This window comes from Molossus molossus, unplaced genomic scaffold (assembly GCF_014108415.1).
Source record: "Molossus molossus isolate mMolMol1 unplaced genomic scaffold, mMolMol1.p scaffold_m16_p_12, whole genome shotgun sequence".
Lineage (NCBI taxonomy): Eukaryota > Metazoa > Chordata > Mammalia > Chiroptera > Molossidae > Molossus > Molossus molossus.
This window is the reverse complement of record NW_023425347.1, coordinates 97722817-97739457: the sequence shown is the minus strand read 5'-3', so window position 1 is coordinate 97739457 and position 16641 is coordinate 97722817. Positions and strand designations below refer to the sequence as shown.

The window sequence follows — 16641 nt, the reverse complement described above, 5'->3', positions numbered from 1 at the left end:
GCCCAGGCTGTGGGCCCAATCCCTAGTGGGGGGCATGCAGGAGGCAGCCAATCCATGTTCTCTCTCATTGATGTTTTTTTTTATCCTCACTCGAGGACATTTTTCCATTTTTTATTCAGATAGAGCGGGAGGGAGAGAGAGGATGAGAGAAGAGAGAAACATCGACCTGAAAGGAACACATCGAGTGGCCGCCACCTGCACGACCCAACCAGGGCTGGGGACAAACTGCAGCCGAGGTACATGCCCTTAGCGGGAACTGAACCCGGGTCTCTGTGGACTGCAGGTCGACACTCTAACCGCTGAGCCAAACCGGCCAGAGCTCATCGATGTTTCTATCTCTCCCTCTCCCTCTCCCTTCCTATTTAAAATCAATAAAGAAAAAACAATTTAAAGAAAAATCTCACATGGGTGTTTGCTTCGGCAGCACATATACTATACTTGGAATGATACAGAGAAGATTAGCATGGCCAAAATAAAATAAAATAAAATCTCACATGGTTCCCTGTTGTCCACAGCATCAACTCCCTGCTGCTGAACTGTGAAGCAGGACGCTCTCACTCCCCTCTACTTTCTAGCCTCCCTTTTGCTCCTAATAGTTTTTTATTCTCCACTGACCACTGAGGCAGTCATGCTGAACTACCAGATTCAACTGTGTGAAACTGCCATTTTATATATCAAAAATGGCTGAATACCTATAATTTAATATGGTTCAAGTTAATATTTGCCGTTTCTGCACCATACTCTGTTTTTACACCTCTACTCTGCTGAGAATGTCCTCACTTGTTTCATCTGACAGTTTTTGCTTATCCTTTAAGACCCTTGGCAGCAGCAGATGAGTGGATAAAAAAGCTGTGGTACATTTACACAATGGAATACTACACAGTTGCAAAAAAGAAGGAACTCGCCTTTTGTGACAGCATGGATGGGCCTGGAGATTATGCTAAACCAAATAAGCCCATCAGATAAAGATAAATACCACATGATTTCACTAATATGGGAAATCTAATTAATAAATAAACTGATCAATAAAATAGAACCAGAGGCATGGGTACATGGAACAGAATGACAGGTTTCGGGGGGTGGGGTGGGGTGACTGGATAAAAGGTGAAGAAATTAACTAAAGAACACATATGCATAGCCCCTGGACACAGGCAACAGTGTGATGAAGGCCGGAGGAGGGGGTGCAGGGTTTGGGTGGAGGTGGGCAAAGGCGAGGGGGGAAGGGGAGGGATGAGGGACGAGGGATATCTGCAATATATCAACAATAAAAAAAGCCCTGGCCGGTTTGGCTCAGTGGTTAGAGTGTCAGCCAGGGACCAAAGAGCCACAGGTTCGATTCCAGTCAAGGGCATGTACCTCAGTTTTGATTCAGTCCTCAACCCTGGTCGGGGTTGTGCCGGAGGCAACCAATTGTGCCCTCCCCCACCCCACGCTAACTGAAGATAAATTGAAAAATATCCTTGGGTGAGGATTAAAAAAAAAAGATAAAATTATTAGAGTATACAAAAATAGGCATAAAAAAGACAATCACACAAATCTAGTAATATGCAAATAAATACTCAGAATAAATTTTTAAAATTTTCATTTTAAAAATCCTTGGTGGCCCAGCCGGTATGGCTCAGTAGTTGAGCATTGACCCATGCACCAAGAGGTCACCAGTTTGATCCCTGGTCAGGACACATGCCCAGGTCGTGGGCCCGATCCCCAGCTGGGAGCATGCAGGAGGCGGCCAATTGATGTTCTCTCTCATCGATGTTTCTATCTCTCTCTCCCCCTCCCTTCCTTTCTCTCTCTAAAGAAAAAAAATTAAAAACAAAACAAAACCTGTGGCAAATGTCCTCCTTTCCATGAGACTTTCTTGGCTCACCACTCTGTGGAATCAGTCAGTTCAGAGCCCTACCCATGGCTCACACCCTCTACGTGACTCCTCACCACTTGGCATGGTGGATTACTTCAGTCCACTCCTGCATGATACCACCCCTGCTTGGTTCCCGGCCTGTGAACACCCTGAGGCAACGGACCAGGTCACGTAGACCCAGTGTCCTTTATAGTCCCTAGTACTAAGTGCTTAATGAAGGTTGAAGGAATAACTGCTTCCTTTATGAACTTATAATTATGAATAAGAAGCCATTCATACAAAAAAAACAAAGAAAAGAAAAACAAAAAAGAGGGGAAAAAAGCCATTCACACATGTTTTTAAAATTCTGATGTCATTTATTGGCACAAAAATTATTCAGATACAACATGGTGTCTAGACATGGCTACACTTTATACTTTGTGCACTTAGTTTAATGTTTCTTTTGCTCATCATTCCCAGCACGTGTGAGGCCTTCCTCTGTTCAGCACCTCCATGACAGCACTTCTGTTTTCCAAGCCCCTGCTCCACACACAGAGCATTCAGACCTCACTGAAAACACCCCAGCAGCACGGGGGCCACTCCACTGCACCGCGATCCCCTCTGTGCCTTTGCTCAGCCGAGGCCGCCCCGCATTCGGAAGAATCCCCTCCTAGTGGTCTGGGTCTGGGACTGAAGTGTACATTGCAGCATCACGGGTGAGGCAGAAGACAGACCTTTCCCACCCATTTTGGTCCATCTTGCAAATGTCGTTGCTGGACCAGTGAGGTAATGGGATGAGTGAAAGCGATGAGGTCGGCTTCTCCTGCTTCCTTACAGTCCAAATCCTGAGACGTGTCCTCCACGACCTGAGGCTCCTTGACTGCGCTGAGTTTGCTGTATTTATGTTGAGAGGAACGACTAGGCCATTCTGCTATCAGCAAACGCTTAGGATGAGTTGTGAGTTAAGTCAAAACCCGTATTTCTAAAGTTATAGGTTGCCTGTTCCCCAAAATCAGTGGCTTGATTTATGTAGTATTACTGTGTTTATTGTCCTGGGAACCAAATCAAGCCTTGTGTTTCTGACAATATATTCTTCAACAGCAGCTAGAAAGTTGGTTCAAACCAACTTTTAATATACAGTAGTTCTTTTCATTTACATTTTGAAATATTTAACAAAATTGAACTTTCTGACCATTGTTTCGGTTTAGTGGAAGCATGTACCAAAGTACGAAAGGCTCGAGAAATGCTGTGGGCACGTGTCGGTCTCCAGTTACCAGAAAGGACACCTAAGAAGACAGAAAGAAAAGGAATATTTTAATAATTTGGGCTTCTTCAAAGCTTTACACGGATACATCGAAAATGGAAAGACCAAGGTCTGACACCCCCTGGGACATCCCGTGATCTCCCACCACTAATTGTGCAGGACACACTCATCATTGCCAGTCCACGGCCGAGCCTGCTGTGCTCCCAGGACACTTCCCTGTCGCCCTCTGGCTCAGGTTTTGACCTTCGAGCATGCCTCAGGCAATGAGCCAGAGCAGACCCTGACGCTACACGCCCAGATCATAAATCTGTCTTTTCATCTCCTCTCTGTCATCGCTCTGGCTTCTTTTTTCTTTGCTCTTCCTATATCTCGGAACTGACAGCAAAAATCTAAAAAGATCCCTCCAACACCTGCCCCCAAATAAGGAAGCCTCACTCTTCTAAATAATTTTAAATGTAATTTTAACTTCTTTTGATGTTTGCCTTCCAAATATGCATCATAATTTTCAGTTTTCTCCTTTTTAGAGCAGTGAGCACACACAGTGAACACCAGCTTTTAAAGAGATGTGAAACTATGATTACCCTTCACGAGTAGCCCCCAGATCTCATCCTGCGACTCTGGACACAGGATGGGGTCCAGACTACGGGTTTTAGCCTAGGTGCTGGAGGTGCCCACTCACCAGCCAATGTAGCACTGGCAGAGGTTTTCATGGGACGTGGCCTGTTTGATGAGCAGCTCCACTTGTGTTGGGACATCCAGAGTTTCATCATGAGAGAAGTCCCGACCTAGGGCAAGAGAAACGAGAACATTTCATCTGCATCTGGATTTCAACTCCCTCCTTGTTGGCCTGTTCGGTTTCTCTCTCCATGCAGCCCAAATTAGTGTATCCTCATACATGAGGACGAAGGCTAAGCAAGAGTTAGATTAAAATTTTTTTTTTTCTTTATTGATTTTAGAGAGAGGGAGAGGGAGAGAGAGAAAGAGATGGAAACATGGAGAGAGAACATCGATTGGCCGCCTCCTGCATGCCACCCACTGGGGATCAGGCCCACAACCTGGGCATGTGCTCTGACCGGGAATTGAACTGGTGACCTCTTGGTACATGGGTTGACACTCAACCACTGAGCCACAACAGCCGGGTGAGAGTTGGATTTTAAATTCACCTCCACAAGCCCTGGCCGGTTTGGCTCAGCGGTTAGAGCGTCGGCCTGCGGTCCGGAGAGACCCGGGTTCGGTTCCCGATAAGGGCACGTACTTCGGTTGCAGTTTGTCCCCGGCCCTGGTTGGTCGTGCGGGTGGCAGCCACTCGATGTGTTCCTTCACATCAATGTTTCTCTCTCTCTCCCTCCCACTCTATCTGTACAAAAAATAAAAAAATATCCTCGGGTGAGGATAAAAAAATAAAATAAAATAAAATAAATTCACCTCCACGTGACTTGAGCCTATTCTCCTACAGGGCAGTTACTTCCATTATAATTCATAACCTTGAACCTCAAACAGGCACATGGCACTGCCTGGCCGGCTTATGTCGCTTCTTCGGCAACGTGCCTTTCTTTCAACGAGGATTATTTCAAGTCCTCTATTCTCCCCAAATGTCCAAACCCCTCCTCTGGCTTCTCACGCTCAGCAGATGCCCTCTTCTCCTACTTTGCAAGCTAATTAATTTACAGGACACAAAGTTTTTTTTTTAAATCCTCACTCAAGGATATTTTTCTATTTATCATCAGATAGAGTGGGAGTGAGAGAGAGGAAGAGAGAGAGAGAGAAACATCGACGTGAGAGAGACACATTGACTGGTTGCCTCCCACATGACCCGACCAGGGCTGGGGATGAACTGCAACCAAGATATATGCCCTTGACCGGAATCGAACCAGCGACTCATTGGTCCACGGGCCGATGCTCTAACCGCTGAGCAAAACTGGCCAGGCTGGACACACAGTTTTTGATCCTTGATGTGTCAGGCTGTGTTTGAGATGCTGAATTTGTTCAACATGAGCTTCCTCTTCTTTGCTCCTATGACCCTGGAGAGCTGTCCCTCATCCCATTCAAGGCTACAATCACCTGCGCTTTAGATCCCTCCTGTTCTCTTTGGAGCCTTACAGTACCCACTACCCTTCCCCTCACTCAGGCTCTCAAACTCTCCTTCTCAGCTGCCCTTTTCTTAATGTTTTGTACACATGTTCCTCTCTTCCATTAAAGAAAAAAACCTCTTGCCCTGTCCGGTTTGGCTCTGTGGTTAGAGTGTTGGCCCATGGTCACAGTTCAATTCCTGGTCAAGGGCACATACTTGGGTTGCAGGGTCCAATCCCCAGTCCCTGTCAGGGTCATGCAGGAGGCAACCAGTCAATGTGTCTCTCTCTCATCTATGTCTCTCTCTCTCTCCTTCCCTCCCTTCCACTCTCTCTAAAGATCATTGGAAAAATATCAAATAACCTCTTATTCAACTGCTCCTTCTCCAGCTACATCCTTTCTAATCCCTGCATAGCCAAACTTCTCAAGAGCTTTGAAACTTGTCCGTTTTCTTTGCTTCTCCTCTCATTTCACGTTCCCTTCCATTGCTTCAGTCTGGCTGCCAGGCTCATCCCAGCTCTTAGAAAGTCACCAACGACCTGGAGCCAACTTGATCCCTTGCATCACCAATCCTTTTTGATTTTACCTCCTAATGATCTCATGAGTTCCATCTCCACCACCACCACACTAGTGTAATCAACTGTGTAGCCTGGATGACTGCAGCAGCTGCTCCCTCCCCTCGAATCCCTTCACACACAGCCAGGGCAGGCACAGTATTTCTCCCACCCAGGTCTTCCTCTTCCCTCCCACCCACTTAAAAACCTTCAGTGTGTCCCACCGGTGTGGCTCAGTGTTTGAGCACTGACCCATGCACCAAGAGGTCACCGGTTCGGTTCCTGATCAGAGCACATGCCCAGGTTGTGGGCCCAGTCCCCAGTAAGGAGCATGCAGGAGGCGGCCAATCGATGTTCTCTCTCATCGATGTTCCTCTCTCTCCCCCTCTCCCTTCCTCTCTCTCTAAAATCAATAAAGAAAGAAAAAAAACCTTCAGTACTTTCCCACTGCCCTTAGAATATAGGATAAAAACGTGAGCCCCTATAAAATGTGGTCCTGGGCTACTCCAAGTGAAAACATTTTGCACTGAGTTTCTCCCATCTTCTTCTCTGGGGCAGTCAGACTAGCCTGCTTTTGGACCTCTTTTCTTGCCATACTCCCTCCCACCACAGGGCACTTGCACCTAGAACAATCTACCCCTAATTAACTCCTCTTTCAGATTTTACCTCCTGGGCTGGTTTGCTTAGGGAAGCTTTTCTGAATTCCCGTCCCTGGCATAAGAGCCCCAAGTCCCTTTCTTCCACTTAATACAGTGACCCCCTTTAGATCCTGAGCCTCAGAGATGCAGGGAATCTGTCCGTTTTTACCAGCACTGTCTCTTCAGCATCTAGCTCCTGTAGGTACTCAACCAATAAATAGATCCTGACTACGAAACTTCCGCGCCAGGCCCGAATGTTCAGCTCGTGGCGCACCGTGCTTCACTTGAGCCTCACTGTCTCTGAGAGGCGTTCCTGTCATCTTCAGACGGAGAGATGGCCTAGGGGTCAGCTGGGGTCTTTGGCTTCCCCAACTCCCACCCCCCATGTCACACCATCTGGTCAATGTGACATGTCTCCTTGTCAAAGGTGCACATTTCTCCCCTTCCAGAGTCTCCACTCCATAAGAGCTACCGAAGTTTAGAGAGGCAATGAAGGGGGGGTCAGCTTTGCTCTATATCAAGTCATGATGATAAAAAATATTTTTCCTGAATCTGGCTAACTTTGAACTCAACAGAACTTTACGTACCTCTGTTACAGTGAAATTAAGCACATTACTTGAAGTACATTTATCAGAAAGAACATCAGAGAGGGTTCTTAACTGACGGCTTCAGAGACACTCCAGTTAGCAGCACAGTCAGTTGAGGCACCACCGCTGGAAAATGGGGGTGGCCCTCCCTTCAAGGAGAGAAGGTCTCTCGGATTTTATGTCCTTTCAAGTAAACACGTCCCCACACTCACCAGTGAGTTTGTCTCGTACTCTGTTAATAATCTGAATAGCTTTCTTATTCAGGGCCTCTGGCTTGACCAGACCGTCTCCAACTGGAATACACAAAAGCAGAAATGACAGTGAGAAGTGGACCATCACACAGGTTCAATCAACGCCCGGCTTTTCTCAAATATTCACTTTTGTAAGTGTTGAGCAATTCTTCCTCTGTGTCCACCTTTGTCCTCAGAACAGAATGAGAAATTCATGAAACCTTTTCTGCTCAAAGGCGGTTTTGTTGCTTCATCTCACTGACCCTCTCGTGGTGAAACACAGCTGCTATTTTCTTAATGAGCTAGTTCCTGGCACAAGCCCTCAGAGGTTGCACTTACTGAAAGAATGAATAGATTCTGGCACTGTGGTCCCTGTTTTCTTATGGGCTGGTTCTCCAAGTTCCACACCATCCAAAATTTCTAGAAGGAAAAAAATCAATTAGCAGAAAATTCAAACAGCCATTGTTCCAAGGTATTAGCTCTAATTCCTCATACACTATATTCCCTCCGACACTTGCCCTACCCGACTGAAAAGGGAAAGGAGAAAGGAAGCATTATGTTATTCTTTATGTATTTAAAATTTTTTAACCCTACAAAACATGCCTTTCCAGGCAAACAGCATTAATAAAATGTTCTGACGTAGAGAACAGGAGTATGAGTCAAAGACCTGGTGACTTATTCGGTTCGACAAAATCTGGCAATAATAATAAAGAAAATTAGTTTTCAGTGGGTCACACATATGACTCAAGTGTTGCTTTTTATACTCAAAATGTTTATTGATTTTAGGGAGAGAGAGAGAAACATTGATGTGAGAGGAAAAACAATGACTGGTTGCCTCCCATATGCGCCCTGACCGGGGACTGAACCTGTAACCTTTTTGCATTCTTTTTTCTTTTTTTTTTTTCCTCACCCGAGGATATTTTTCCATTTTTTGTACAGACAGAGTGGGAGGGAGAGAGAGGAAGGGAGAGAGAGAGAAACATCGATGTGAAGGGACACATCGAGTGGCTGCCACCCGCACGACCAACCAGGGCCGGGGACAAACTGCAACCGAAGTACGTGCCCTTAGCGGGAACCGAACCCGGGTCTCTCCGGACCGCAGGCCGACGCTCTAACCGCTGAGCCAAACTGGCCAGGGCCCTTTTTGCATTCTTAAACACTATTTGGCTTAGCTAAGTAACTAGTTGTTTAATTAAACCCACAACCTTTTGTTGTACGGGACGAGGCTCCAACCAGTTGAGCCACCTGGCCAGGGCTGAAGTGTTAGTCTTTAGAGGAATTTATACATCAATTCTGGGGAATAAAAGTCCTCAGGCTTTAGGGTCATCCTCCACTGACTGTGGTGTTCAGGAGGGAAGAGTCTGGAGTCAGAACTATGAAATTATTTACACGCTGCCTTGTACACCACAGGCCTTCAACATGAGCCAGTGATAACAATACTTTCTTAATGACCCTCTGGAACTTATATTTTTAGGCACAAAAAAACAACTGGGTCCACTCCCACCTGGTGGCCACGGAGCTGGCTGTCCTCGTTCCCCTCCGCACACTACAGGCGCATAAAGAAGTCACCCAGTGATGTAGTAACAGGGCCCTGAGAGTTCAACAGTCAGTCTCGCATTCTTTGGATGAGACCAGTCATCTGCACAAGGTGCCCCAGACACTGTGGGTAATTTAGGCATTTACAGATCCTATCATGTGTCTAGAGTAGAGTCCACGCATGTGCAGAGATGCCACTATAACTCAGGACTCCAATTTCCTGCTCAGAACACCCTTTTCCCTTCTACCCATTCAGATGCCACCCATCCTGCAAGTCTCAGCTTAAATTCCAACTCAGGAGCTCCCTTGCCCACCAAAGTTCTGAGCAGTAACTTGGTGCTTTAAGTCCCACCACCCTTCTACTCCCAACCAGATCATGTGGTGCTTGATCACACAGTGGAATGTACCGTTCTCTTATAATTTCATATATATTTTGATCAATTCCATAATGTGGTTCTATGTTTCTTTAGGGAAATCTCTATGTCACATTCTTTTTGCATTCTTTTTTTTTTTATCATCCTCACCCGAGGACATTTTTCCATTCTTTGTTCAGGTAGAGTGGAAGGGAGAGAGAGGAACAGAGAGAGAGAGAGAGACATCGATGTGAAAGGGATACATCGAGTGGTCGCCACCCGCACAACCAACCAGGGCCGGGGACAAACTGCAACCGAGGTACGTGCCCTTAGCGGGAACCGAACCCGGGTCTCTCCGGACCGCAGGCTGACGCTCTAACCGCTGAGCCAAACTGGCCAGGGCTCTTTTTGCATTCTTAAACACTATTTGGCTTAGCTAAGTAACTAGCCGCAAATGTTCCATAAATGATTGTAGAGCATATTTACTTTCTTTTACATCCCTAATAGTACTTGCCAAAATGTGAACTATGTGGATATTAGATGTTATGAGAAAAAAAGGGACAGGCTGGGATTGGGGGATGACAGGAAGGTTAAACAAGATTAAATAGCTTTATTGTAAAACCTCTGAATAGTATCCAATACACAAACTCCATGCTGCCCCTCCTGGGGCATTAGCCTCCTGGGACCCTGTTCTGTGGAACACACTCTTAGAAACAATGTTTCGTATGGTTTCCTGGCTCCTCGGGCAACAGTGTGGGGACATCTGCTGCTTCCATCTTCCCACTTCTGAGTTATCGAGGATCGAGGTCATACAGCTAATAATGATTCCAATCCAGACGCCGCTAAAGGGCATGCTAAATACTAATATTCAGACACACTTTTAATTGTATTTCTACAGCTACATTAAGATTGGATAGTTTGATCAAAATTTCTGAGCTTTAGGTACCCACTCCATCCTCAGAGCTTTAAATAAAAAGCACCTACTAGGTGCTTGGTGCTCAGTAGATATTTCTAGACCAAGTTTTTGAAGTTAAATAAATGCCTATTAGGTGATACTTCAGCAGTGATAGAATCTTCCTTCATCTTCAGCATCCGTTCCTACTTTAGGTCATGTCTCCTAATGGCACGAACAGAGCTCGCCCTGTTCTAGAAACACTCTGGACAGCAGGGGACAAGATCTGCAGTCTCCCACGGGAGGCACCCACCTACTGACTGGCCAGCAGAGTAGGAATCTGTCCTTGTTCTGGATCGCTTGTTGCCTTTGGTATTTGCTAGGGAAAGAAGTAAAGGGACAATTAAAAAGTGCCTTAGACTTAGACTCGAAAGAAATTTGGCGTATTTGATATTTTCTTTCAAATCATAAAAATATAATGTTTCCAAAAGCTATATCACCTAAGAGAGAACCAAAGACGTATTGCTCAGGAGTTCTGAGGGATGCTATATTGTCAGGTTGGATTTAGACGATGTAAACCAGATCCCCTAAAGTAAAAGCATCATTTAATCGCAGTGCTCGGACTCCTCTCATTAATAAACATCTAAGGAGGTAGGAACAAAGGGCAGACTGAGATATTGTTGACTCAAATCACAAATGTTTGCATCTCCTATCAAAATTCCAGCTTGCTACTCTATATGAAACCCAATCACTAGGGTACTTAATTTATACTGAAAAATATTTTAATTACTATCTAAATCGATGACTGGAGTTTTCTGTTCTAGTTTGTAAAAATACTTGAAATGCATTTCCAGACACCAGAGCTACTTTGTGAAATGTAATGCAACAGCTCAGTAACAGCTCAGGCTCCAGGCTCGAAGGGCCATAGGCTAGTGCAATGGACGGTGTCACATACTCCTAATTGGGAGGGTGCCGACTCCAGCTCCCAAGCACTTGCTAATACTCACTGTCCATCAGCCTCCAGTTCAGCAAAGGGTCGTAGACAAAGGCTTCCAGCACGGCCATGACACTATCCTTGTGTTCCCGAAGCACTTCCATCACTGTGTGGCATGTGATTCTGTAGTTGCCATCCAGACCGGTAACCTGCAGAAGGACCAGAGCCACGCACCACAGAAATCACTGACCATGGCCCCTTAAGGCCTCCGATCAGAAGTCAGACAGTTGAGGGCCTGCCTTCCCCAATGAGGAAGCAGACACAGGCCATTACTAATGTATAAGGCTAGGAATGTCTTTGGAGCATGGGGTCAGTCAGGTCACAATTGTGATTCTTATGAAACATTTTGGTTCATGTGACGTAAAGAATGGTAATACTTTCAAAGATTGGTCATTTCTAACACAATGAAAAATACCAGAAAAAGACTACAGAAATACTCTGGGCATTTTGGGGAACTGATGAGCCCTAACAAGCAAGTCTGCCTTCAGAGAGGGTTGTAACTATGCTGACCCTATTCCCAAGCAGCTCGTTAGCAGTATCTACGCACCTCCATAGCATTGGTCAACATTCTTGTCAGTCTAAACGGAATCTTCTCTGGGAATTTCTCTCTGGTCATAGCAACCTATAGGGTGACAAAGGAAGAAACCCAAGTCTACTGGTTAGACTGTTTTCTATGGCTAACACCAGGTGAAGGCAGGTGTCTTTCTTTTGCATCACCGGCATTGATTTCAATGAGAGCACAGAAAAGAAATAGCTTGAGTTTAGTGAGGGGGACTTATTACAGGGATCAAAAGACAATTAAGAAAAAGAGTGAAAAAAAAAAGAAAAGAAAAGAAAAAGTGAGAGAGAGAGAGAGAAGAAACAAAAAGAAAAAATGCATCATACCCAGGCCTTTGACCAGCGGGCCGTGTGGAGGATGAGGGTTCCTCCACTCAAAGAGGGTGTGGCCCTTGCCCCAAGGGGGAGTTTGGGTGCAACTAAACCAAGTATTAAAGAGCATGGATTTCATTTCTTAGACTGACTTCCTATCCCCTTGGTAGGAGAGGCAGGGGTGAGATAATGCACTGTGGGTTTCAGTTTGCCGAAGTGGTCAGAGGAGGGTGGAACTGGTCATCTGGGAAGGCGAGCTTTATGTGGTGCTCTGGAACATCCACTCACCTCAAAGCAGTCCCCAAAGTCAATGTGCAGGATCTTCCCACTCAGCCGGTCTAGCATCAGGTTGGAGGGGTGTCTTCAAGAAACAGAACAGAGACCAGGGCAGGGTCAGGAGAGCAACACTGATCGATAAATCAACAAGCATGTGATACTCTAGGCCACAGGTTGGCAAAGTACAGCTCTCAGGCCAAATCCAGCACACACCTGCTTTTAAAAAACAAAGTTTTACTGGAACACTGTCATGCTCATTTGTTTAAGTATTGCTTCAGGATGCTTTAGGGCGACAACAGCAGACATGAGCAGTTGTGATAGAGAACGTATGGCCAACAAAGCCAAAAATGTTTATTATCTGGCCCTTTAAGAAAAAGTTTGCCAACCCTTGCTCTAGGCCAGACATGAGGATTTAGTTGTGTGAATCACAAGTTGCCCCATGATGCCATGATAATTTGGTCACAAGATACACTGTTGCTGGCATCTCAGAGTGACAGGCTGTCATTACTACTTAGTACCTATCACAGGGCCTCATCTTCCTGAGCCCTGGAGCCCACCCAGGCAGAATCACCTGAATTTTGTCAACAGACATTCTGCTTTTATTTTTAAAACCAGAATTTGTTATTTTTGTGTGATAAAATTATTTTTACTCTCAAATAAGTGCATGAGACATGACCCCAGGAGGAAAATAGTGGACATCAGAAAACTAGTTTTTAAAAAACATCTATGGAGTCAATTTCTAAACATTCCTAAACTGCTTTTCCGGTCAGTACATTTGGATGAAATTTATTATGAAGAAATATCAAAAGGATCTACTTTGGTTGGTTTCAATTACAGAAAGAGAATTATTTATCTTAACATAGTGGTAATTGATAAATATTTATTGAATCAATAAAATCAACCAGATTTAATGTGGTTTTTTTAATGCATTAAACCAAACTATGCAGAAAGTAGTACCCTTGAACTGTGACTTTTCTTCCCTTTAGTTTGATGTGTTGTTCTGCTGGCATGGTAATAAATAGGGGACTAAGGTTGATGCCGCAAAATATGCCTGAAGTACAAAATACAATTATTTACCAAATGGTCATAAATCTCACTGGAAAACAAAATGAAACCATTCAAAAACACTACAATGGAGAAAGAAGACTAAAAGAAACAAATTAAATTCACTCACCTATCTCCCAGGCCCAAAATATACCCAACCATGGACATGACAGCCAAAGAGCGGGTATAATTGGTTCTTCGATCAAACCACACCTAGAACACAAGAGCACGAGTGAACCAGGCTCCGGAAACTTTAAACAGTTTCCACGTAATCACAGCCAATCAGTTGTTAGCTTATGTTCCATCATAACCAGTCAGAATGCACAATGGAATAAAGAACCCATTCACAATTATAAAAATAACAAACTACGCTCAGAATAAACTAGAAATGTGCAGAACGTAGATGAATAAATAAATTAAATTTGGCTTAGTCTATGGCCATACCACCCTGAACATGCCTGATCTCATCTAAACTTGGCTTAGAAATATTAAGACTTGAGTAAATGAAAATATACATTTAAGGATATCTACTTAAGACTGTTAAGATGTACTATCCTAGCCCTGGCCAGTTTGGCTCAGCAGTTGGAGCATCGGCCTGCGGACCAGAGAGTCCTGGGTTCGGTTCCTGCTAGGGGCAGGTACAAGAAAAAACCAACAAAAACCAATAATAAAATAAATTTAAAAAAAAAGAAAAAAAAAGCCCTGGCCGGTTTGGCTCAGCGGTTAGAGCGTCAGCCTGCGGTCCACAGAGACCTGGGTTCGCTTCCCGCTAAGGGCATGTACCTTGGATGCAGTTTGTCCCCGGCTCCGGTTGGGTCGTGTGGGTGGCGGCCACTCAATGTGTCCCTTTCACATCGATGTTTCTCTCTCTTCCTCTCTCTCCTTCCTGCTCTATCTGAGTAAAAAATGGAAAAATGTCCTCTGGTGAGGATAAAAAAAAAAAAAAAGATGTACTATCCTCCCAAATTATTGGATACATTTAATGTAATTCCAATAAAAAGTCAGTGGCACTTTTTGGGGGGACCTTCACAAAATGATCCCAAAATTTATCCGGAAAGAAAAAAGTATGAAAGTAGCCAGTGAGAAGAGACTTGTATTAATAGTACAATATTTGAGAAGAAACAGGCAGAAAGCTCAATGCAAGAAAACAGAAGCTCTAGAAAGAAATCCAAAGCATATAAGAATTTAGTGTATAACAAAAATGGAATATTTTAAATAGGGAAAGGATGGATTATTTGGTAAATATTGTGGTGTTGGCTACTCATCTTAAGAAAATAAAATTTGCCCTGGCCGGTTTTGCTCAGTGGTTAGAGCGTTGGCCTGTGGTCTGGAGAGACCCAGGTTCGGTTCCCGCTAAGGACATTTACCTCGGTTGCAGTTTGTCCCCGGCCCTGGCTGGGTTGTGTGGGTGGCAGCCACTCGATGTGTCCCTTTCACGTCGATGTTTCTCTCTCTCTCCCTCCCACGCTACCTGGACAAAATATCGAAAAATGTCCTCGGGTGAGGATTTAAAAAAAAAGAAAAGAAAATTTATATTCTAATGCTAGATTCCAAATTGGATTCAGGATTTAAATGTAAAAATAAATCTTATAATTAGTACAATATATGTGAAAAGATATCTTGAGGTGAAGAGGGCCTTTCTAAATATAAAGCCAAAGTCCTGGCTAGTTTTGCTCAGTGGTTAGAGCATTGGCCCGTGGTCCAGAGAGACCTGGGTTTGGTTCCCACTAAGGGCACATACCTTGGTTGCAATTTGTCCCTGGCCCCAGTTAGGGTCGTGTGGGTGGCAACCACTCGATGTGTCTCTCTCACGTTGATGTTTCTCTCTTCCTCCCTCTCTCCCTCCTGCTCTGTCTGAAGATAAATGCAAAAATATCCTCGGGTGAGGATAAAATAAATAAATAAATACATACATAAATAAATTAAAGCCAAAGACACAAATTTTAAATAACTAAAGAGTCTGTTAACTTATAATTTTAAAAATGTCTGTGTATATAAAAAACAAAACAAAAATTCAAAACCAAGTAGCATACCATCAACAAAATTGAAAGAGCAAATACATAGAAAATTTATAACATACACTAAAACGATTTAATCGTCTTAATATATAAAGAGCTCAAATACTATGCTAAATAACAGGAGAAACATTAAAATACTGAGTTTACATCTGCTAAACTGCGTGTCTCACCCATTTAATCTTTGTTATAAAAGACTGCACATAATCTCCAGCCGTCACGACAAAGATGAGCCCACAGATGCATGAACAAAGGAGAAAGCATCCTGACAAGAGCGTGTGTGCCCAAGTGCAGCATGTGCTCAGAGCCCAGTGTGCCATACCTCGGAGCTGGGGCTTTTCAGCCACAGAAGCTTGGCCAGGTCGTCCCCAGCTGTGTTATTGACGGCGTGCTCAAACACTTCTACCTTCTGCATCAGAGTTAGGTGATCGTAGTCTGGAGCCATCTGCATCAGGACACAACCATTTTGAGAGAGCAGCCCAAGACAAGCAGCTTAAACCCAAGATGAAAGAAGGCTCAGGTCCAGGCACAGCTGGGTTCTAATTTCACCACCACAACCAGAAGGAGAAGCAAAATAAGAACATTGCAAAAGGAAAAATGGAGTGGCCACTCTCACCTGATGACCCCAGGAACTGCCAGGCCTGAGGGTAAAACTTCAGGCCTCACCTCAGTACCAGCCTACTGGTGTGAATGAGAGCCCTGGAGGGGTCAAGGTTCTGGGTAACAAACATTCCTTTCTTACTTCTTACACAGCTCCTAAACATTATTTCCCGCAGGGCCAGTGCTCTGTACACATCAGGTAGCTGATAAGTAATCCTGTCCAGTCTCACCTAGCATGATGACATCTTAAATTCTGGGCTTTAGGGTCCTTCTGTTTCTTAGAGAAGGGTATCTTCTTTAAGGCTCACTTCCCTAGACCTTCTTCAATGGCTAATCCCTCAAATCGATATCAGTGACAGACACACATAACGGCACAAGAAAAGCAGCTCTGCATAGTCTCCCCGACTGATGACTTTTGCCTCTGAGACATTAAAGGGCTGAGCCTGGCAGCCTCATCACATACCCGCAACATGATGCGATGCTCGATGTTGAGAAGGATCTTCTTCTTCTCCCTGTAGTCCCGGATGAGGGCATGCAGCGTGTCGCAGTGGGGGACCCAGCCAATGAGGCCCGAGTTGGTTGATAAAGGAATGACTGCGTATCTCTGGATGCTGGCACCCACAGGAAATCAGGGTTATTGTACAGTAAACAAGGTGCACCGTTGACCTACTCACAGCACAAGCAAACTAGTTTGTTTTACTATTTTTTATTTATTTTTCTTTTTTTCTTTATCCTCACCCGAGGACATTTTTGCGATATTTTGTTCAGATAGAGTGAGTGGGAGAGAGAGAGAGAGAGAGAGAGAGAAACATCGACGTGAAAGCGACACATCGAGTGGCTGCCACCCACACGACCAACCAGGGCCGGGGACAAACTGCAAC

General features: G+C 44.6%; 1 protein-coding gene and 1 pseudogene across 3 annotated transcripts in view; one reads left to right on the top strand and one right to left on the bottom strand.

Moving 5' to 3' along the window:
* Positions 1-408: 408 nt before the first annotated feature.
* LOC118627363 lies at positions 409-500 on the top strand (annotated as a pseudogene).
* Positions 501-2195: 1695 nt separating this feature from the next.
* The window catches only part of MTOR (mechanistic target of rapamycin kinase), a 123065-nt gene continuing 108619 nt past the window's right edge, over positions 2196-16641 (bottom strand). For 2 of the 3 annotated variants that reach the window (XM_036257223.1, XM_036257226.1), the window contains 11 exons: positions 16224-16371; positions 15483-15605; positions 13276-13358; positions 12114-12186; positions 11503-11577; positions 10969-11104; positions 10275-10340; positions 7520-7600; positions 7163-7243; positions 3781-3886; positions 2196-3123 (listed from right to left, as the gene is read on the bottom strand). In XM_036257223.1, the coding sequence (XP_036113116.1) occupies positions 3108-3123; positions 3781-3886; positions 7163-7243; positions 7520-7600; positions 10275-10340; positions 10969-11104; positions 11503-11577; positions 12114-12186; positions 13276-13358; positions 15483-15605; positions 16224-16371 (988 nt within the window). In that variant the 3' untranslated portion in view covers positions 2196-3107. The remainder of the gene's footprint in view (positions 3124-3780; positions 3887-7162; positions 7244-7519; positions 7601-10274; positions 10341-10968; positions 11105-11502; positions 11578-12113; positions 12187-13275; positions 13359-15482; positions 15606-16223; positions 16372-16641) is intronic. The other variant, XM_036257225.1, reaches the window with a different exon arrangement.